Raw genomic sequence first — 23,892 nt, forward strand, 5'->3', positions numbered from 1 at the left:
TCCCACACAATAATTAAATACAGAAATATTAGTTTATTCCCCAACATGTTTACATTTCCCTTTTTCCCCATAGAAAAGCCTTAAAAAAACAAATAGACCAAAGACAATAAAACCAAACTGTGATCGTGTCTTAGTGTCCATTTCCGTTTAAGGCCGTTAGATATTGCATTGATTTACAAACACATTACTGAAGAGGTCAAGGAATAAATAAAGAGCGAGGCAAATCATCACAGTGTTGTCCAGGGAAGAACACCACTTAAGAGGAGGACAACAAAGCCTTACACACGTTCCAAAGAGGGCAGGCATCAAACCAATACAAGTTTGTATAATGCTCAAAATTAAGTTAAATTAAGTTATCAAAAGGACTCGGTTATGTTTTTCAGACAAGGCAGGATGATTTTTGCAAAGTGCGACAATTACAGGGAATACATTAACTGCCATTTCCTCAACTTTCGTGGACTTTAAGGCGAGGACAGAGTGTGAGGCAATCAGCACCGTTTAGTCCAGGGGAGAACATTCACCACGTGAACAGGACAACAAAGCCTGAATCAAAAACCCAATATATGTATTTATATTGCTCAACATTAAGTGATCAAACAGACTCATGGCTGTGCCTTCTGTTGTTTCGGTAAGGCGGGATGATTTTGCAAAGTGTGACAATTACAGGGAATACATTAACTGCCATTCACAGTTCAGACCAGGGAGGAACATTCACCGCTTCAGAGGAGGACAACAAAGAAAGCCTGAATCATACCCAATACGTGTATTTCTATTGCTCGGAAATTAAGTTAAATTAAGTTATACAAAATTAAGTTATAGAAAGAACTCGTTTTTCTGTTGTTTAGACAAGCAGTCTGAGGCGTCTCCTTTATTTTACTGTACTGAAAGAAAGCTTGTGGCGGTGTACTGCCTCTTAAGCATCCTCTTGAAGGCAATGGTTGTTATTTAGTTTACTGTTAAACAATAACTCTCTTAAAGTGTGAAGAGACGGATATTCTTTCACTGCTCGTTTACACAACAGTCAAACTACTGTAACTGTATTTATGGGCGACGGTGGCTGTGAGGGCGAGCGGGCGTCTTTCCACCAGAAGGTCGTGGGTTCGATCCCAGCCAGAGCAGTCAACATGTCGATGTATCCTTGGGCAAGATACTGAACCCTGAGTTGTGAGTGTGTACGAATGTTAGTTCCTAGAGTAAGGTACACTGCTCTGTATGAATGGGTGGATGTCGATGAACTTGTAAAGCGCTTCGAGGGGTCGTAAAGACGGGATGAAGCGCTGTATAAGTACAGTCCATTTCTCATTGGTGGTCGAGGACACTCTTTTCTCCAGCCAAGCAGTCTGAGGGGTCTCTAGTCCAGCGGGCTCTGGAAGATGAGTCTGATGCAGCCGGCCTCCCCGCTGAGCGCCTCGATGCAGAAGGGGCACGCAGAGTGGAAGGTGTGTGTGCCGTGCGGCAGCGGGATCTGACTCCAGTACGCCGCCGTCTTCGCCGAGCACACGTGTCCACAGGGGATGAATGTGTGTGTGGGCGGCTCTGCGTCCAGGTAGAAAGCCGCCTCGCAGCCCAGCCACAGGGGCTTGTAGGGGCCCCTCGTGCGGCACATGGGGCACTCTCTCTCCTGGCACTCCGCCTCCACCTCGGGGTTGCGGCGGCCCCCCCAGCCGTGGTATCCGTGCACGTGTCCGCAGCGCAGGTAGGCCCACGGCTGCTTCTCGTCCAGGACGTCTTTGCGCCGCATGCTGGGGAAGGCGAGCGTGTTGAGGCCCACGGGGCACTGCGGCCGCCCCGCGTTCAGCTCCTGCCTCAGGGCCTCCAGGTGTTTGACGGTGGGGGTGTGGGCGAGGCCCTCCGCCGTGCGCCACAGCAGGGTCGCTCCACACAGGTCCACCAGGGAGCCGTCCACCAGCTCGTTACACTCCGGCTCCATCTGGAGAGAGAGGAGCAGATATACAGTATGACGATGAATCCTGTCTTTTATAAGATAAGGACGGAATAAGAGGAGATATGACGCGATACAACGATAGGACATGACAAGACAATACGAAGCAATATGACACAATAAACAACTCGATATGACAAGACACAACAAGATGAGATATGCTACGATACGATAATAATAATAATATATTTAATTTATATAGCGCTTCTCATCTGCCAAGACAAATCTCAAAGTGCTAAAAACAAGATACGATACGACACAACAAGATATACTATAATCTGATGCAACGATAAGATGCAATATAATAATAATAATGCATTTTATTTATATAGCGCTTTTCACAACTCAAAGACGCTTAATATATGACACGACAAGATTAATACACGACAAGATACGATACGATACGCTACGTTACGCTACGCTACGCTACGATACGATACGATACGATACGATACGATAAAAAACGATTTAGAAAATATGCCTAATTGTCCACAAGGATCTTTTTTGGGGGCAACACTGCTGCATCCAACTTAAAGATAAATGACAAACGAAGACAATGGAAAAAAATAAATACATAGGTATTATAAACATGAGGGAAGAAATTCTGAAAAACTATTTGATGAAAGTATATATCTATCTAGACGAAACAGTTGCTGGAATTGCTTTTTTTTTTATTGTCACGAAAGAAAGCTTGAGCGGTTTTCTGCCTCTTAAACATCTTCTTGAACTTAATGGTTATTATTTAGTTTACATAAACAGCAGTTCTCTTAAAGTGTGAAGTGGAACATATGATGCCCTTCTTAAAGCTTCCATTGTTCATTTACACGAGTCACACTCAACTTTGCTCTGGTGCATTTCTGATGATCCACAGATGGTGGCAGTAAGACAGATATCGATGCACTGACAAAGGCCCAGGATGAATAACTACATGTTTGTTATAACTATCTGCAGCTCCCACGCAGAGGAAGGCTCACCCACCATCTTGCCCCTCTGCTGAGAGGACCTGGTCTCCCTCAGCGTGAACACGTTTCCGCAGACGGAGATCTCCCTCCACAGGCCGGGTTTGGAGCCCTGGGTGAAGCCCTGTCGGGGGTGCATCACCAGAACCCCGTTGGTGGTCAGTCCGTCCATGTGACCGTCCTGCATCCTCCATTTAGCGGCTTTCTCCTGAGACAAAAGTTTAAAAATATGACCCGTTATTACACAGAACACATAACACGATCTAGAGAGGTGAAGCCCCTCCCTTTCCAGTTGAGCTTCATGGGACCTTATTTCAGAAAAGGTATGTATTGAAGTCAATGGTGAGAGAAAGATTATCTTCCGATCCCGTTTGAATTGTGCCACGAATTACAGATATGATGTTTGTCAATTTAAAAGATCATTTTGCAAAATAAAAATGTGTGGTAAAACTTTGTGTGAAACCGCTCAATGAACTACATCTCCCATCTCGCACCACACACCCAGACGGCCGACACGTTGGAATATTTCTTTCTTTCAGAACGAGGCGGAAAGTATTAAAAGAGGTGAAAATCACTACAAGTCTGGGCACGTTGAGAGCTGCACACACACAAGGGGAGTGAGTCGGTTCGTGAGAGCCAGCATGCGGGACCGGGACTCTGGGATTTGTAGTCTTTCTAGTTGCGTATTTTTCATAGTCTTATATTTCAACAGTTTTACGACAAACTGTGACTTTTTTTTTACATGGAAATTATTATTTAAGATTGACGAACATCATGTGTGTAATTCGTGGCACAATTCAAACGGGATCGAACGATACGTTTTCTCTCTCCATTGACTTCAATACATCACTTTTCAGAAATAAGGTCCCATGGAGGAAAGGGAGGGACTTGGCCTCTCGATGGCATCTTCTACTTTCTACATGCTACACTTATTTAAAAAAAAAAACTGTTGCTGGTACTTGTTGTTGTCCACCTGGATGTGTACTTCTCTTTACTTGTAATTTGTGTAATTTCTATATTCATAATTGTATGCGTGCCTCTTATTTAAATAGTACATTTTTTCCTCTGTACTTTTGCTGGAACAACTAATAATAATAATAGATTACATTTGTATAGCGCCTTCCAAGGGACCCAAGGCCGCTTTACAAGCTGAACAAACAAAGAAACAAAGAAACAAAAAGGGGCAAATAATAAAGTAAAAATTAAATACATAGCAGTAGGAGTGGAAGTAGGGGGACTGTGATGGGTCAAAGTACTGGGTAACGGTACAGAATGTGTCAACAAGTAGTGCCCTGTTCCTCTAAAAATGTCTGTTAAATTAAATGTAGCCTAACAACGTGGGTCGTATCGACACAGAGCAGTATCCCCCTCGAGCAGCCCCAGCTGCTGCAGCCTACCCCGAGGAAGATGTTCTTGGAGGAGTCGAAGCCGGCGGCGTAGATGCGTGCGGTGAACGGAGCGTCTCTCTGGCAGATGATGCGGCAGGCGAAGCGGGAGATGGTGCTCTGAACCGTCTGGCCGTCCACCTGGATCTGACCCCCGGGCAGCGTGTCCGTCACCACGTAGTCAATGGGAATCTCTGTGGAGCGGCCGATCTGTGAGGAAGCACAGGCAGGGTTTATAATAATAATAATAATAATAATACATGGGATTTATATTGCGCTTTTCCTGATGCTCAAAGACGCCTTATATAAAATAATTGATGGTACCTAAGAGTGTGTGAAACTGCTGCAGATACTTCTGTATAGTGTCATGTACATTGTGACAGTGAGTCGATGAAGTGGCCTCTCCTTCCCAACTGTCTCATGTTAACGGTCGATAAAGTGCACTACCCCCAAAAAAAAGTATAGTCCCTCCGAGCTCCCTTTCAGTAAAGATGTCGTCAAAGAAAACTAAAACTGTTTTTCATTCTTCACATATTGAGCCATAAGATATATTGGGTATGGAATCAATCTGCAGTTCCTCGGATAAAACATTCGACCAAACTTTTTTACGGATGTCAGTTATTGAGCAACGACAAATGTCAACGTGGCTTTTTCTGAACATTAATTTCTGGAATTGTTATCAAAGCCGTTTCTTTGAAGCCGTGTTGATTCCCATTTCAGTTTCCAATTCCTCAAATGTGGTTTCTCACGAGTTTCATTTGGTCTTCCACGGGTTAAGGACATTCTGCCACGAGCCAAAAAGTGTGCAACATTTCAAAAGCACGGTGATCGAAAAGAAACATGCATAAGAACATTAATTGTAGCTTTTCTTTCTCACGAACAGAAAAGGCATACAGCTTGACTTGTAGGTAGTTGTGTAATCCTTTTTTAGCTTTCCAGAAACACAAAGATAGATCACGAAAGGCTACATTTAGTGGTTTGTGATCTGTGAATCTGCCGGAGCGTCGGGTAGAGTCAGTCGATGCTACGGACCTGGAACATGTCCGTGCTGCCGTCCTGCGTGTACTCCACCACCACCGTCTGAGCCCGGGACAGAGTGTAGGAGATACTGTGCTGCTCCTTGTTGCTCACCGCCTGCACAAACACAAGAGAGGCACTTTTAAGAATGCGCTTAAGATATGACAAACACACCTGCTATTCTTCAATGATAGTATATTTCATTAATGATGCAGTGAGGCTTTAACAGAGCAACAGAAGTGCGAAGAAAATCTAATGTAACAGAAACAGAACAGATAGAAAGCGTTTACATGTTTGTAACCATCTGTTATACTGCAGTTGATGCTTAATGACTGCTGCTATCGGAGAGATGCAAACAGAACATTAGAAAAGTCTTGATTCGGTCCGTCTGACAGAACCCATCGAACTCATTTGGCAGGAAACTACAACACTGTGATCCAAATGTAAATAAAATAAAGTGTTTCCATGTCTTATTAGTTAACTGCAGGTACCCCACACGACCACAGTAAATCAGTGATATCCAAGAGCGTGAATCCCCTCGGTCTTCTTCTATGAACTTTGAGAGGTCCTGTCCTCTGCGCTCCCCGTCATAGTACCCGATGTTCTCTACCCGAGTTCAAAGCGCTCACCTTGGCAGCCTGAGGCGTGCACGAGGAGTGCACGGTGCTCGGTTTCACGCCGTTGGCCTTGTTCCTGCGACACAGAGCGAAGCGGCTTTTCCTCCTCCCCTTGTCACCGTTTGGCAGAGAGCCATTACACCTGAACACAACATGGGAAACATCTGATTACAATCTGCACAGAGTGCACCTGGAAGTGAACAAGTTAAACGTGTAAAAGCACATATTAAGGTCATTTAAATCTACTAACAGAAGCTCAACCGTGGTTTATACACTTCAGTGAAACGGCGTGACAGTGCAGGGTTTCAGTTCCTCACACAGACGCTAACAAAAGGCCTGAAACCACAGGCGCTCAGTCAGGAAGTCTGCAGCCTTCTTCCCTCCGGGGGGGGGGGGGGGGGGGTTCTCTACATTAAAGTGGATATAAGGTGGGATAAAATCATCGTTTAGCAAGTCACAGAGTAACTATCAAAATCTTGTCAATAAAACCCTCAAGCCAAGAACAACAAGACGTTGTGTTCCACGTCCGAAACACCCACCCGATTGGTCATTTAACCAACCTGAGGCGAGGTATCATCCGTTGTCTTTTTGCCATTAGATATACATTCTATTCTTTAACCAATTTATACTTGGGTCAAATAAAAAAGCTACACGTTTTAGAAAAGTAGAATCCATTTTGGTATCTGTTTTTAATCTATTGGAAGTGTGTGTCAAAGCTCTTCTACCCCTTCTGCTTGTCTGATCAGCGAAACAGTCGTGGCCCTTTCTACCCAACAGGCAGATTCCCCAAACATCATTTCGCAGCTTCCACTGGAGACAGGAAGCCTGGTGGGTCAACTACATTTTGAGCCTGGTGGGTCAACTACATTTTGCACATTATTGTCAAAAGGAAAACTATGAAAGCTATGAATCTGTTGGAGGTTTAATTAGGAGTGTTTGTCTGGAGGTTATCTGCAGAGCCAGGCTCAGGTCAGATACACATTTGAGCGAAGCCATTCTTCCATGCCAACTTCCTGCGTTTCAGATAAAGTGCACCCGCCTCCTTTTCTTAGACACACCCACTGTGGCTCCACTGCCTCTGTTCTCAAACTATACGTCTCTTTAAAATGACACCCTGCGAGCGGTGTAATTGTCAGTTACATGGTCTCCCAGACTGTTGGGTTTCACATGCGATACGAAAGCAAACAAAAGGTCTGAAACCACAGCAGCCACGACTCTCCTGCCGTGTCTCTGAGTCCGCAGTGAAAGGCCTTCAGGCAGGAAGCGAGCTGCATTCTTCTCTGCGGTGGAGCGTCTACACGTCGAGCTGGACCAGGCGCGGCTTCTGAACTATCTCGTACTGTACTAAAGTCCCGCTGAGATCAAACGAAAGTTATCTATTCAGTCTTTTTTATCTGGAGAAATGTCACATTCTTATCTGCACTAAAAGGGTTTTCCCATTTGAAGCAACTTGTGCAAAGTGTGGGCATTCTCCTACAGATGAAATACAGACCCATACGTTTAGGTCAAAGGCTTCAAGTGCTGAGACCTCACACAGCAGGGTGTCACACCTTAATACATGTGCAGGACCGGATGTGTTCATAGTAGTGTCGAGTATCATATAAGCTGCCATTTAAAAAGTGGTCAAATTTGAATCTTTAATCCTATAACTACTGATTAACAAAACCGTTTAAGCCAATTGTATACAAGCTCACAAGCTCATACACTCAGCAGCCATACACATTGTTGTCTGGCTGCTTATGTACGCTTGTTGTGTCTTTGTTTGTATTTTATCTGGACGTTTAATTAATGATGCACTTTCTACACAAGATGGAGTATTTACGTGTGTGTGTGTGTGTGTGTGTGTGTGTGTGTGTGTGTGTGTGTGTGTGTGTGTGTGTGTGTGTGTGTGTGTGTGTGTGTGTGTGTGTAGATGTTTTGGGACGGAAGCAAACAGTTTTCGAGCGTGTCGGCCGAAGTCGTGTCAATAGGAGCTGTGTGTGTTACACCTGTTTGCATTCAGCGTGGCTGCCGTGCATATATTGGTATCTGAGTGGTAACAGAAAGGCTATATGGACAACAAAATAAAAGGATCGATGGATTGAAAGATATACACTCGTATGGACATTGCTTTGTCATCTGGAACACGCGTCCGAACTTAGTTCTCCCGTTCCCGTCCCTCAGTGGCTTGAGTATTGTAGTGGACATTTTTATTATATCCTTATATGCTTAAACCAAATGCTTCTCATTTCCTGAGATGTACTGTTTTCTTCCATCTATCTCTACTTGGGGTTTATTCCCAGGCGCTTCAAGGCCACAGAGCTGCTTTGGCTACTGGGAGTCTCACACACAGTCACACAAGAACTTCCCTACTCTGAGAACCGTTATGCTATCTACCGCTCAAGGACAGAAGATGTCTAACAACAATGTGCCCGTGTGAAGACAGATTTCTAACGTTCCCACTCCTTTCCTATATAAGCTTTGCTGCCACATTGTATGGCGCACACTCACGCAGACTATTCTATGCTCTGTGAGACCGGTGTCTATTTTTTCATTGTATCTTATGTTATTTGAAGCTTCAAATAAATAACTAGAAAGACGGTTCTGTCTGATTCACCATTTATTTGTTTTGATCACTTTGACTTGTACTCCACAGTGTTGGGTCCTAGATTTCCATAACAGTGTGGATGAAGTTAAAAAGCCACTACAATGCTTGTGAAAAACGACATTTGAATTGTAAAATATTGGGCTTCTTGTGTTGAATGATAAACATTTTTGAAGAACATTTCTAGAAACTACCAAAAAATGTGTTATCATTTCCTTGAAAGTATAAAAGTAGTCAGCCCTATGACATGGTAGTGTTTGTGAGTCTGTCGTGAATAAAGCGCGGTCCCTCTGGATGTTCACAGGTTACTCACACATTCAGGTACAGCAGATTACTCCCATCTGTAGCCGGGATGATTACAAATACAAATCTGCATCCTGGTGGAGGAGAAAGATTTACTCTCATCTATTCTATCCCATTGGTGGGTCTCGTAAAGCCCCGAGAGCATCTCAAAGATGAGTTTCGATCACTCGATGAAAAGTTTCCTGATACACGAGTAAAGCTAACGCTGCGTTCACACCGGACGCGATGCGACGTTTGGGGGCGGCGCGATTACATGTAAAGTCAATGCAGAGACGCGGACAGACGTGAATTCACTCCGACGGCGAGCATGAAGCCGTGGACGCGAATTCCGCGGCACGATTGAGGCGGTTGAAGGGGGTTGAACGCTCGAGTTACACGCGATCTTGCGGTAGCCAATCAGCGGTGAGGATCTCAGCCTGCCGTCACTGACGTAGAACCAGAAAACATCAGCTGTTAGCCGTTAGCCCTCAGAGCTCACAGCTCCTCATATCTGTTCAGAAACTAGGGCTGCAACAAACGACTAATTTGATAATCGATTAATCTATCGATTAATGAAACGATTAATCGACTATTCGGACTATTACTGTATGCCTTGCACAATTTCTCAAACGCTCTTATTTAGCCATCAACTTTTAGATTTAGCTTGAGGTTGTTTTAGGCATGTGGAAACTAACAATGAAGACAATAAAGATGAATACTTGATTCCAAAATAAATATATTATTGAAATAACTTAAATTGTGAACAAAACTAACATTGCTTTTTATTCAAATTAAATAAATAATATTTCACATCAAAAGAAACAACAGTGTTTTAACAAATCGTATTAAATAATCTGATGACACAACTGTAAATATAAGAATAGCTGAAACTTTAACAAACTAAATAATAATAATATATAATATTTTTATAGCGCCTTTCAGGAAACCCAAGGTCGCTTTACAAGTCGGGTAGGAGGGGGGAGTAGGGGAAAAAAGGCAGACAGGTTAAGGGGGTGGGGGGGGGGGAAGTAGCGGACAAATAAACCTATTAAACTAACTATACAGTGGGGAAAGCCTTGGTGAAAAGGTGCGTTTTGAGGGCTTTTTTGAAAATGTCCAGGGTTGGGGCGCTGCGGATTTCGGGGGGAGAGAGTTCCAGAGGGTGGGGGGTGCCACACTGAAGGCTCTGTCACCAAAAGTCCGCAAATAACTCTGTTACCTCTAATCATTATGTTTGTATAATGTAGTTAGCTCCGTGTGTTGCTGCTAGCATACATAACACCTGACGTGGAAACGTTCCTCGTGGACGGGGCTACAGAGCTACTAGAAAGACAGTGGAACCCGGTGCATTCCTCCGTCTGGATGTGGAGCACTTTTGCTAAATGTTTAGACAAATAGCTCGTGTTACCGCCCTTACATGCTAAACTCTTATTCCACTTTTGGTAACGAGCATTCTCCACATCGAGACGGGTAAAGTTTAACCACCTCGGAGCGCGTTCTCTCCGCCATCTCCCACGTGTGTGTGTGTGTGTGTGTGTGTGTGTGTGTGTGTTGCTGCATGTTGCAGCTGCCCGTGTGTAAACTGCCCCGCCCCCTCGCAAGCAGGCGGGGGAGAGAAAGATCGAAAATACATCATAGACGCATTTGTTTGTCTTTTTGCATATTAGAAACGAGTTGGCGACACTAAGACTGCGATATAATGTCTTTGTAGCAATACAATGACATATATTTTTTAAATGTCTCCAGTACCGATAAAAAGACCAATAAAGTTAGAGCTTAACGGGGTGTAAAACACACGTGATGACGTCACCAACGAATCGACGACTGAATTAGTTGGCAACTAATTTGGTAATCGATTTTAATCGATTAAGTCGATTAGTTGTTGCACCCCTATCAGAAACTAGACAAAAGTTAAACAAGTACAAACCACAGACTGTCTGTGTCATGGCGAATACAGTCGCTGGTTTATTTATGTCTGTAGGCCGTTGCTGTGAGTGTGGACGGTCGGAGCATATACTGCGTTAGCTTAGCCGATCTCCATTCAGAAAACACGCATTTTAAAAAGGTTTTCCGCCTGCCGTCTGTCTGTAGACTAGTCAAAGCATTAGTTCATGGTTTTTACTAACCGGTATCAGTATGTTGTCACTTCGGCATCATTTTGAAACGTGTATTACATTTAAATCACGGTCAAATATGTTCATCTTGTTGTAGCTCCCGAGCCAGGGCGTCTTGTTTGAATGATGCGAGTAAACCCAGCTGACATCCGCGGTTTAGAGTGAAGCGCATTGCGTCCGGTGTGAACGCAGCACAAGTGTTAACTGTCGTATACAGTATAACTATCTTAAACGGAGCCGAGCAATATGGATTATATCACAATCTTTTTTAAGTAATGTGGATATAATGACTTAGTGGATAAAGACAACACTTTATAACGCAGCCTTTAAAACAAGGAAATGACAACACTTAGTATTCAAATCAAATTGTACATGACACTTTACTTTGTGAACTGTGGAGTCGGAGCCAGATGTAAAAACAGAAGCTGTTCTCCACTCAATGAAATGGTCAGCAGTAAAGTGCACATTGTTGAGGGCTCAAACCAGCAGAACCGGAACAGCTCGGCGTCGATGATTCAGACGCTTTAAACCGCAGCAGAGAAAGCTTCTTACCCCAGAACAATGAGCTCTCCATATTTCACTGGTCCTTTGGTGGAGGCCGGGGAGGAGGGGATGTTTTCCTGACCGAGAGAAAACATGTGTGCAGCTTTCAGCGGGAGGAAGGGTGAGGAAGAGTGAGGAAGGAGGAGGAAGGGTGAGGACTTTCCCAGTGTCACCCTCAGAGCGTCTCCATCAGCACCGCTACACTCATCACCTGCAGACAGAAGAAGAAGAAGTACTTTTGACTATACAGTTCTACTTTTATTTGGTCCTACAATACAACCAAGTCTTTACACTGGGGATCTGGACCCCGGCACAATGTGTTCATAGTGCCTGAATCAAATATCTGGTCAGATTTACACATGTATCACGTAATTGCTCATTTGAATAGCAATGTAGGAACATTGCATGCAGGCAAAGTTCTTCTTTTTGCCGGTATGTTAAAATAACATCTAAAATGTAAGATCTTTGACTTCTTTGTTGGACCTAAAATGAGTTTGGAGAAATTCTCAAAGTGCTTTTTGACACCGGGGATATTTCATTTAAAATGTAAAAACAATGTTCAGACATTCATACAAACACACACACACAGAGGCTGCAACACAACACTATTATGTCCTGCTACAATACAACCATACTGTCCTCAGATAAATGAGTTCTTTGTGCCTGATATTAAAACCACCAAATATCTGGTCAGACTTAAGCCCATAATTCCACATTTAAAAAGCCATTTAAGGCGGTTTTATACGGAGAAAGTACCTTTTTCAGCTGTGATGTTCGAGTCACATGTAAAGCGTACGATCTTTGGCTTTTTGTGTTGAATGAAAAAGGGTTTTGTAGAAAAACATGTTTATAATTCTTGAAGTACTTATTAAGATAAAGTTGAACTTTACAGAGAAAGCTTCACTTTGTGTCTTACATTTAAAATGGAAATAACTTTTTAGACTTTCATACAAACACAGAGGCTTCAACACACCATCATTCATTGGTTCCTACAATACACCCACACACTCTTTGTATTGCGTCTGTGCTGCAGACAATGTCTGAATTCACTGCCGGACACTGAGCAGCGTTGTGAAGAGAGTGTTCGTGACGGGGTGACTCACAGCGTCACACTGGGACTGATGTTATAATGCTTTGTGCCGTGAATAAAAACAAGCCGAGTGTCACTCAGACGCACAACTCAGATGTCCAGAGGCCGAAGAGGACCCAACGTCACTAAAACCCACGAGGGACTCACGCTGTGATGACGAATCAACCTGTTGGAAACCAAAGAGGGTTTAGGGTTCAGATAAATTGACTTTCATATATTCTGGTGTTGGCGAGTGTTTCTCGTTAGAGGGTCATAATACTCAACTGGTAGAAATCCCTTCTTTTCTTTTTTTTTTTTTTTTAAAATAGGAGACCCTCCATTAAGGCACCTTTTCTTAATGGAGGGTCAAATAGCAAGTTTCAAAGGAATAAACCCAGAAAACTCCCTTTTAAAAATTGTAATAACATACCCAATGTTACCTTCAATTCTTGAAGAAACCTTTGCTTTTAGCTCATGTGTTTAAGGTGAACGAGGAATCTAATGGCGCATTTCCACTGCAGGGCCTCGCAAGGCTTAGTACGGTATCGTTAGGCCCGGCTCACTTTATACTGCGTTTCCATTACAGTTTAGTAGCTGGGGCAGTAACTATAGTAACGCAGTATCTATAGTAACGCAGTATCTATAGTAACGCAGTATCTATAGCAGGGGTGTCAAACTCAAGGCCCGGGGGCCAAATCCGGCCCGCGACTTCATTTCATGTGGCCCCACAAGAGCTTGCAAAGAATATCATATGTTTCATATACAGTTACAGGCCGCTTTACAGAAGCACATTGCCCATAAACTACATGTCCCACAATGCATCTCAAATTAGACTTTTTTTTTTTTTTTTTTTAAATGTCACTTGTTTTTTTCAGAATTTGGCTTTTCTTTTTAAATCATTTTGGGACATGCACACTGAAAGAGACTTGCAATTGTTTGCCCTAGACTTCTGCTTTCAGACGTAGTTAATTATGAAGTTATTACCCTATCCGATAATAATCCAATGCAGAGGCAATAATGTAATATAATACATTATTTTATATATATTAAATATTTATATATGTATATTTATATCGTCTTAAAGTTACAACCGGCCCTTTGAGTGCAACCATGATGCCGATGTGGCCCGTGATGAAATTGAGTTTGACCCCCCTGATCTATAGTAACGCAGTGTAGGCGTAGCCGTGACGTCATCTTCAATGAGAAACACAAAACCAACATCAGCCGTTAGCCGTTAGCACTCAGAGCTCACAGCTCCTCATATCTGTTCAGAAACTAGACAGAAGTGAAACAAGTACAAACCACAGACTGCCTGTGTCATGGCGAATACAGTCGCTGGTTTATTTATGTCTGTAGGCCGTTGTTGTGAGTGTGGACGGTCGGAGCATATACTGCGTTAGCTTAGCCGATCTCCATTCAGAAAACACGCATTTTAAACCGGGCCGGGTTTGGCACGGCACGCTTAAACCGCGCTGCAGTGGAAATGCGCCATAATTGTAGTAAATCGGTCTATGAACTCTCACACAACTTATGCAGTACAAAGCAAGTCGAGTTCATCTTGTTATGAACTCACTACATCCCAAACAGATGCATTTTCACTAAAACGATGTTATTCAAATCACTTCCACTTCAACTCAGATTAACACAGGCTAAGTGTTTGGCTTCTATTCATCGAAAGGCTTAATTCGTTTGAGGCATTTTAGTCAAGAAAAACCTTTAAAAAGTCTAATGAAAAAGACCAGAATGTCTTTCCAAGCAATGTGCATCTCTGACTTTAAATTATATACACGACCACACCACATCTTCTTTTGGGGAATATTTGAAAAAACACCATTTTAGACATTAGCTGCAACTTCCCAGACAGTCGTTCTGCTTTTCTGTAACATTTCAAAAGGAACATTTACACCGGCTTGTCTTTTTCAGAAAGAAGCATTTCACTGAACTTGTTTTCGTGTAAAGACGTTGTATTTTGACCTCAAAACACCAACGCACGGTTAAATGGACTAGATGTCTCCAGATGTGTGCTGGTTTCTACAGAAGTGTGGGCAGCGTCTTTATCATTGAGTCCACTGATGAATTTAAAAAGAAGAACGGTAAACAGGATGTTTCATATGTAACAATATTTGAATAGCAAATGTAATTTTATCAGAAGAAAATCTCACACACAAAATAAAAGATGACTGATTCTCAAAATGACGCAGCTTAAAGACAACATCCTTCTCAAATGAAAAAGATTGGCTGGATAAGCTTGAATATGTAATCAAACTGAATGCCGAGAATGAAGTGGGTTAGTTAAAGGTTGTGGTTCAAATTGGGATATTACAGATGTTGAATCGTGTTGAGAGTCAGAGGGAAAGCATCTGCAACTCGAGTTGACCTTTTGATTATCATCTCTGCAGACCTTCATGGACACCAAGTTCCTGACATTTCATTAGCCTACTTCCAAGCAGCTTCTTCTACAACACCCCCACTCAAACCGTCCCCTCAGCAGCAACAAGTCTCCACTCTGAAGCCGCCAACAGACATCTGAGATAACATCTAAAAGTCTAACGACAGGAAACACAAGCCGTGCCAAGAATTAGTGTCGGGTGTGGTTTGACGAAGAGAGGGTGAAGATGATAATCATGATTCTGTGTTACCATTGCGCTGAAACAACTTGGCCTCAATTAACCTCAAGGACACATCTACCCAGAAACCTTTCATCATCACGTTTTCTAAGTAATCAGTCAAATGATGCGAAAAATTGTTTGTTTGTTACTGAACGTCAACAGGAACTAAGTTTACAGATGATTGGTTATATCATCACCAAGTAGCTAGACTGATCACAAGATTAGATGCGTCAGGGTTTGTCCACCGTAAATGAACGTACTTGGCGGTACAACAACAAGTCAACAACAAAAAGACTGATTCTTAGTTTTAGGGGACTACTTTAAATCAATAAATCCCATGAAATCCCAGCCAATGGACCTTCAAGTAAAGCCCCGAACACTTCTTCTACCACAGGTTAGCTTAGAAAAATATAATGCTCAGCTATCTTTGTATTGAACCTCTGTATATCTGTGTTATATTACATGTCACTTGTTAGACGCTTTTTATCCAAGCGACTTACATACTCACTTATTGAACCTTTGACCCCCTGATCCGAACACCAACGCACAAACCCACTGCCACACAACGCCTTCCATATTACATTACCGTAATTTTCGGACTATAAGCCGCGCCCTTTTCCCCATTTTTCGACCCTGCGGCTTAACGGTGCGGTTAATCTATGGATTTGTACAGCTAACGGCCACTAGGGGACCTCCTAAATCTATGGATTTTACAGGTTACAGTCCACCACCTTTAACTCTATGGGCTCTATGACCGGTCCGCGCCCGCCACCTTTAAGCGGCGGGCTCCAGCAGGAAAAGCTGGAGGCCGGAAAAGAGTGAGACAGGTAGCGCGCAAAAGTAAAAGTGGAACCGAGAGACAGAACGAGAGCAAGACAGTTTGTGCAAAGGAAGTTTTCATGCACAAACCCTTCGTTCAGTGGGAGGCGTGGATGACTAGCGGCGATAAATCATTCATCAAAACTGGTCGCATGCGAAAAGCAACTTTCGCTCAAGTTTGCGAGTGGATCCTGACGGCGTGGAGGAGTGTCAAAACATCCACGATCACCCACGGGTTCCGAAAGGCTGGACTGCTTACATATGGTAATTAAACATTAAAACACCTGCGGCTTATAGTCCAGTGCGGTTTATATATGTACACATCATTCAATTTAGCTGCGGCTTATATTCAGGTGCGCCTTATAGTCCGAAAATTACGGTACATTCAAATTAAATTCAAAGGTTTTATTGTCATATGCACAAAGCTACAGTGTAGAAATGGCAATGAAATGTGTCTGACCTGAGCTCCTCATTACATGTCATGTGGCTGACACCTTTGATCCAAAGCGACTCAAATTCACTTCTAAAACATTGCTATAGAGCAATTTGGAGGAGGATACTTGTTGACATGTTGACCGCTGGTGGAGATCGATGCTATGAAATGTGTGATTGGTCGACTCAACAGCCACACGTATCACTGGTTGTATACAGTGGAGGACATAAGTATTTGATCCCTTGCAGATTGTGTAAGTTTGCCCACTTACAAATACATTAACAGTCTATATGTTCATTTGAACAGTGAGTGTACTGTTCTCTTTGTGTTGTACTGTCTCAGTGTGAACATGAGGCGTGTGGCGCAGTGGGTTGTGCGTATGTGTTGGGACCAGGGGGTCACAGGTTCAAACCCCACTGCAGTCAGCATGTCGTTGTGTCCCTGGGCAAGACACCTTACCCCAAATTGAGTATGTAAGTCGCTTTGGATAAAAGCGTCTAACAAGTGACATGTAATGTAATGTAACAGATTAAACAGCCAGCCAAACTCTTACGGTACGTCCACACAGCAGCTTCAGAAGAATCTTCCACCGCTTCCAACGCTTCTCTGCCCATTGACTTTGAATAGGGATGACGTCACTTTGCCTCGCTTTCGCCGAACTGCATTGTGGGGGAGCGAAGCGAAGAATTTCCAGGATGTCCAGGATTCCAAAGTTGAGCAATGTTCAACTTTTGAAGCTGAGCTGAAGCGTCAGCCAATCAAACACGTTTATGCAAATCTGACAGTAGAAGCGGCTAGCCAATCAAACCGCGTGTAAGCAGGGAGAGCCAGACCGCAGTTCATTTCCTCCTCATATTCCAAACGAGAAATTACGGTAGCAAAAATCACCCGGTTCTTTACGACCAGAACTATTAACGGGATACAAACCGGAGGAGCCAGGCATGGAGGGAGGTGGCAGAGACAGTGGGGGGGAACTGGTAGGTTTTCGCCTGTTTGGGGAGTTTATATATATATATATTGCTCGCATAAAATCCCCGGGGGTTTTTGCTTTGTATGTCGGGGGCGGGAGATTCATGTGATTGGTTGTTGGTCGCGTTGCTCGCAAAAAAATCCCCAAGCTGTCCAAGATTTTCAAGATTTTTGAAAAGCTGCTGTGTGGACGTACCGTTACACTTATGACTTAAGGTGGGCAGAACAGTGAGAGTAAGAATATCAAAAAGAAAACAGTGGGAAATAAGTATAACTTACCAAATCTGCAAGGGTTCAAATACGTATTTCCTCCAACTGTATCTATGTAGTTTATGGGTTAAAACAAAGATTCCTCAGAGGGTGATTTGACTCTTTGTCTGCGGCACAACATGTGGCTAACCTCTGCCCAGACTGTAGTTCAGTGCTGTGATAGGCCGATGCTTCCCTCCTCCTGGGAGGGAAACCCCGCGGCATGTTGGGAGTCAGCGGGGTGAAAGAGGTGTATCATGAGAAGAGCCTCAGCCCTCCATCATGACCGGAGCTTATGAATACAGCCAGTGAACAGCCGAGGGACAGAGAGCCATTCAGCGCCTGAAACTGGAGCCCAGATAGAGAGGACCACTTCTAAAGTGACTTCACTCCTCAGCAACAACCGCTCTTTGTGGCCCCTTTTCCTCTCGTGATGAAGACCCAACGCCTTCCCCCCCAAGTCCGACATGGAGGTGAATCACCCGACAATGTTCAAAGCTGATTTTATCCCTCGCTTGTGACTCAGATCTCATGTTCTGTGAGGAGCAACACAGAGCTGCGTGGACACGAGGAGCTCCACACAGCGTATGAACATCACCATGGCTACATGTAAATCTGGTTTTTATTTATTATCATAGACAACAATTACAGGGAAGTTGATCTTAGATCTAAGGCGCCATCGAAAAAAACGAACCAATGATCAAATATAACTAACGTTTAATAAATACAATAATATATATTTGTGGTAGAAAATAATATCTGCAGATGTAACCGTACGTAATATCTGTTTGTGTATTTGACGATGATTTGATTTACCATTAAATATTTATTTTCATGTTATTCATTTAAAAAAAGAATCTAAGACATAAAATCATCCGAAAGTAAAAATATGTGGACAAAATATATAAGAAAAATGGAATAAATACAATATTTTTTGTGGTAGAAATAATATTTGCACATGTCAATAACAACTGCGTCTGTTTGTGTTTTTATTGTTGACTTCAATACAAGCAATTTTTTTATTTGCTTTTGTTTAATGTCATTATATAAAATAATACAAGGTGTATAAAAAAGACATTATGCGTACACATTTTATTTGATTAGCTTATGACCGTGTGTATGTTCCCATGGTTTTTAATTTACTATATTAATATACATTTTATTTTCATAAATGTTCATATTCTTAATATGTTCTCAATAATCAGATTATTCTTATGTTGTTTATGTAATTATTGGTTTACTTTCTCTTTCCATTATTATTATATTATTATGGACACGTGTGGCGCAGTGGGTTGTGCGTAGGTGTTGGGATCAGGGGGGCACAGGTTCAAACCCCACTGCAGTCAGCATGTCGTTGTGTCCCTGGGCAAGACACCTCACCCCAAATTGAGCATGTAAGTCGCTTTGGATAAAAGCGTCTAACAAGTGACATGTAATGTAATATTAATAATCTGAAAACCTGAGCGAGCCAGAGAGGCTTATTTCTGTCCGTAGCAATAGTTAGGGCTTATACATTTGAAAGATAAGTTACAGAGAAACAGCTTATATAATATCAATAATAGCAAGACAACAAACTGTCATTGCAACAGAGAAAATAACAGAAATCTGCAAAAGTGACTTTATATCCCTGAATAAAAGCCTTAATATGTTAAAGGTCCCTTTGACAGGTAACCACACGGAGGCAGAATGGGGGTACGCTCCGAGAAGTATTTATTTAGAGAGGCAAGGTAAACAGGTAAACAACAAGTCTCTCTCTCATCCTCTGAGGCCTGCACCACGAGGGGGTGGGTCAAGCAGCCATCTTTGTTTGGTCTTATCTCAACTTTTCCGGTATCACAGAGCTGGCTCACTTACAGGCGGTGTAAATCACCATGGTAACCTAGCCGGTTAACTTCAGAGGAGAAGATAACGACCTGAAACCTTTCCACCTGCAATGCGATCACTCTAAACACACAGCTATCCATCCTACAGGTTCCTGATCATATTCTGACTTCATGACTAACCATAAACAACCGATGCCTCTGCAGATAGCTGCTACACATTTTACATTTGTGAGCTCTGGTTTTAAAACTAGTCTTCTAACAAACAAAGGGATAGTTTACACTAAATAACTCATGTCGATTGAAGCTGCTATTGGATTGCAATGCTTCTCCCCTTCCCAACACCTCCAGATTACTGAGAGGCTTTTACACGGTTACTCCATCGCTGTAGCTCGACACAACATGAGGCAACTGTGTGATAATAACCTCAATTCAGAATTAAAGGGGCCCGATTAAGCTCTTTGGGGTGTTCCCTTTTCCTGTAGGTTTTGGTGCGTGCAAACGGTCTGCACACCTCACTGAAACGCCTTAATTGGACAGTAGGGCTGTGCGATTATGGCAAAAATCATAATCACGATTATTTTGGTCAATAATTGATATCACGATTATTAAACACGATTATTCATTGACTTTGAAAACATCCATTTATTGAACTTTAAAACAAATTAAAATAATAATTTGAACAGTATCTGTTTAACTGTTGATCACCCTGAATGTAGAATTCAACTGAAAAACGAATAAATAAAATAAATGATATATTTAAATAAATAATATCAAAATAATAAATACCAATAAACAAGATCAACAAATATTTTTGGAGCGTACTTCAACAAGCTACTAAACATATATAAATATGATAAATAAAAGCAAATATGTTGCAGTGCACTGTCACAACCTAGCAAAGCTAAATAATCGGTTTTTTTCGATTATGTTGTTTTCGTAATTGTGGCAGGCCAAAATCGTAATTGCGATTAAAATACGATTAATTGCACAGCCCTATTGGACAGTGACATCACTATGTAACACTCGCGCTTCTATTGGCTAGCGCATCAACACATTGTACTGATAGACTAAGGGGCGGGACATCTCTAAGCAGGTTGACCCATCACAACAGAGCCGGCCAGCTGACCAATCAGAGCAGACTGGGCTCTGGTTTCAGACAGAGGGTGAAAAGAGGTGCTGCAGCACAGGCAGTATGAGAACACGTGGAGGGTGTGTGTGTGTGTGTGTGTGTGTGTGTGTGTGTGTGTGTGTGTGTGTGTGTGTGTGTGTGTGTGTGTGTGTGTGTGTGTGTGTGTGTGTGTGTGTGTGTGGTGTGTGTGTGTGTGTGTGGGTGTGTGTGTGTGTGTGTGTGTTGGAGGGACAATACACTCAGTGTGCACTAATAATTCAATTAAGAGCAGATTAAGGCAATAGTCTGGTCCCATTACTGCTCGGCGTAAACAGTTTAAACACATTATTTCACATGAGTAACGATCTAAATTGGGACACGTCTATCCAGATTAACAAAGCTGGGTTACTCATCAATCTTTGAATTAAAGATTAGAGACATAATGCAGCACTTTAAAGAAAGATCAATATCATATTAAAATCATCATAATCACATTAAAATATAAGGTCCAGGTTTTGAAACTAACTTCTTTGTCCAACTGCCACGAATCTCCCATCCAAATGCATTACCATGGGGCCGGTGAAGGAAGGTATTCTAGCAGCCACCTGATATGTTATCATCCAATTACTATAAGTCGCTATTTGTATCCCTTATTTGGTCCTACACTATGTTCTAAAATAGCCAAACATGGTATACTGAACATTGTTACCCCTGAATAACTCCCTAAATAATCAGAAAAGGTCTTAATTAGGATAGAGGCAAATGTCACTATCATATTAGATTGTGATACGAGTTATTTAAGTGATATTTTGACACATTTTAGCTGTTAAAATGTATGATCTTGCATAATGGTAAAACAGGCTTTTAAAATATGTAAAAAATTTCAAATTCTGTTAACTTTCTACACGGGTTCCTTCAATAGATGTTGTATTAGCGGTTGTAAGCCACACAAATGATAATCATCTCATATTGTGATAATTGTCTCTTAGTAGATAATGTCCTTAACAAAAGGGGATATCATATATTAAGGTTTAAAATGGATAAACAGTTCCTTTGTTACCCAGAAATGTAATATTATATTTAATAACATTTAGCTGATGTGGGGTTTTAAACAGGCAAGGCAACCCGCTATAAAAACAGCATTAAACTATATATTCATATCGTCATATTGATTTCACCCATATCACTCAGCTCTGATTGACAGCTTGAACTGGGACCCTCCCCCCTCCCTGTCAGCTTTAATCCACTCAGACCGAACTTTCTCCAGGTTTTAGGTCAACGTGTGCGCGTGGAGAAGGGGTGTCTATAAGCTTTTAAAATGAGTGGACAGTTGCACACACTTTCAAGTTTCAAATGGGGAACAATAGCAGCGTCTGTGGGGACAGATGCTCCGAAAGGACGGTGCATGCTAATCAGTTTGTGAGGCTGCAACAAAAGAGGCCAGCTGGACGGCCTGACAACCACAACCACTGCTGGAGAAGTGTTTGAACGGACCACAGACTGCAGATATACACAAAGTAAAAAGTATAAATACACTTGGCTATATGTGGAAACACCCCTGAAAAAAAACGAAGGCTACATTCAGAATTAATTACTGAACAAACATTACGGACTGTTTGAGACTATTTTACAGTGGTGGAAGAAGTATGCAGATGATATACTTAAGTGAAAATACTCCTCTACAAGTAATAGTGTTGCATTCAAAACCGTACTTAATAATAATAATAATAATAATAATAATTTCAATTTATATAGCGCCTTTCACGAAACCCAATGACGCTTAAGTCGAAGTCTTGGTTGTTATTATAACCTAAATGTACTTTAAGTATTAGAAAGTAGTCAAAGTGCAAATGTTCCCAGTCAGTTGTACCATTTATATTGTATAGCTGATCCAAAAAAGGGGTTTAAAATGTTTATTTAGCTTAAAAGGAAAATACTTCACCCCTCAGTATTCTTAGAACATTGGATATTCATCAATCTGAAATATAACTTTAGCTATCAGACAAATAAAGTTGAGTAAAAAGTACAACAATTCCCCTTTAAAATGTAGTTTAAAGTCGCATTAAAGATAAAGTAAAGAGTAAATGTACTTAGTTACCAGTGATGGAAAGTAACTAAGTACATTCACTCAAGTAGACTTGTCCTTTAATTGAGTATTTCAATTGTTCTACTGCAACATTTTGAATGCAGGACTTTTACTGTAACAGAGTATTCCTACACTCTGGTACTACTAACCTTCCTAAGCTTAAACATTAAAGTAGTGAAGTAAAAACTACAATATTTCCCTTTAAATTGTCCTGGAGTATTAGTACAAGGTGGCACTTCAAGGAAGTACTTCATATGTGTACTTAAGAACAGTACTTCAGTGAATGTTACTTCCACACTGCAGTTGGTAACGTTGTTAAAAATGTAGTCAAACAACTTTTTAGACACCAAACTCACCAAAGTTACGGTCGTCCTAATGCCGTTTCATCACCGGGGAGTTTCCGTTCCGGTTACCGACGGTGTTAGCTGTTTCTGGTGCTAAATGTTCCGGTAGTTTGATAGTTTTAATCGGCAGAGGAGTCTTAACACAAACAGAGAGAGGTCTGACTCTCAACGAACACCAAATGATCTGCGTGGAACCGTCAGAGGGAACTCTACCTACTTCCGGTACGCATTTCAAAATAAAGCTCGTAAATCCAGTGAAAGCATTTCATTGAAGGTAATATTAAGAGAAAGGTGATGAAGGCACACACAGTACTGATATTAAACAGCTTAAAACATTAAGAAGTGTATGGTTACACAGCTTTAAATCAGTGAAATCATTGTCGAAGAAGATATTAAATATGAATGTATTACATATTAAATTGTGTAACTTTTTTTATTATAATTTTCTTAATCTGAAATGTTATGCATGCTGTTTAGGTAACATTAAGCTGTCTTTGGCTCTTTTCTGCTGTAACAATGTAAATGTCCCCTCTGTGGGACTATAACGGTACGTCCACACGGCAGCGTTGCGTGCTTCAACGGAGACGCTTCCCATTCACTTTGCATTTTGGTGAGGTCACGCTTTGCCGAACTGCATTGTGGTTCCGTCGCTTCGCTTTGCCTTCGTTGCTCGCCTCGAAAGTTGCGAAAAGTTCAACTTTGGCCGCAGCATAGCGTTGAAGCTTGCCGGTGGGCGTGTCTGGCGTGCGTCCAACAACCAATCACATTAATCTCCCGCCCCGGACACACAAGCACGAGGTTTGATTGGCTAGAGCTTGTACTGGCATATTAATTGATAGGCTGGCGCTTCCGTCGACGCTTGAAAAGTTGAACATTTCTCAACTTTCGAAGCGAGCAACGGAGGCAAAGCGACGCGACGGAACCACAATGCAGTTCGGCA

General features: G+C 42.1%; 1 protein-coding gene across 1 annotated transcript; it reads right to left on the reverse strand.

Annotated features, from left to right (window-relative positions):
• Positions 1–13: 13 nt before the first annotated feature.
• Positions 14–23,139, reverse strand: LOC117443210 (E3 ubiquitin-protein ligase pellino homolog 1-like). Its single transcript, XM_034079166.1, has 7 exons — positions 22,965–23,139; positions 11,453–11,654; positions 5,933–6,062; positions 5,319–5,420; positions 4,299–4,496; positions 2,921–3,109; positions 14–1,930 (listed from the first exon to the last, which is right to left on the reverse strand). Exons 2-7 carry the CDS (start codon positions 11,536–11,538, stop codon positions 1,352–1,354), a joined length of 1,284 nt encoding a protein of 427 aa, XP_033935057.1. The 5' UTR covers positions 11,539–11,654; positions 22,965–23,139; the 3' UTR covers positions 14–1,351.
• Positions 23,140–23,892: the final 753 nt, after the last annotated feature.

The sequence above is a fragment of the Pseudochaenichthys georgianus genome, unplaced genomic scaffold, assembly GCF_902827115.2.
Source record: "Pseudochaenichthys georgianus unplaced genomic scaffold, fPseGeo1.2 scaffold_554_arrow_ctg1, whole genome shotgun sequence".
Classification (NCBI taxonomy): domain Eukaryota; kingdom Metazoa; phylum Chordata; class Actinopteri; order Perciformes; family Channichthyidae; genus Pseudochaenichthys; species Pseudochaenichthys georgianus.

Bases quoted from the DNA above. Each gene is read 5' to 3' on its own strand.
- LOC117443210 (XM_034079166.1), bottom strand. From the start codon at position 11,538: ATGTTTTCTCTCGGTCAGGAAAACATCCCCTCCTCCCCGGCCTCCACC. The intron at 5,421-5,932 runs GTGAGCGCTTTG...GTGTTTGTGCAG, and splicing joins GCACGCCTCAGGCTGCCAAG to GCGGTGAGCAACAAGGAGCA. The intron at 1,931-2,920 runs GTGGGTGAGCCT...CTCTCTCTCCAG, and splicing joins CTCAGCAGAGGGGCAAGATG to ATGGAGCCGGAGTGTAACGA.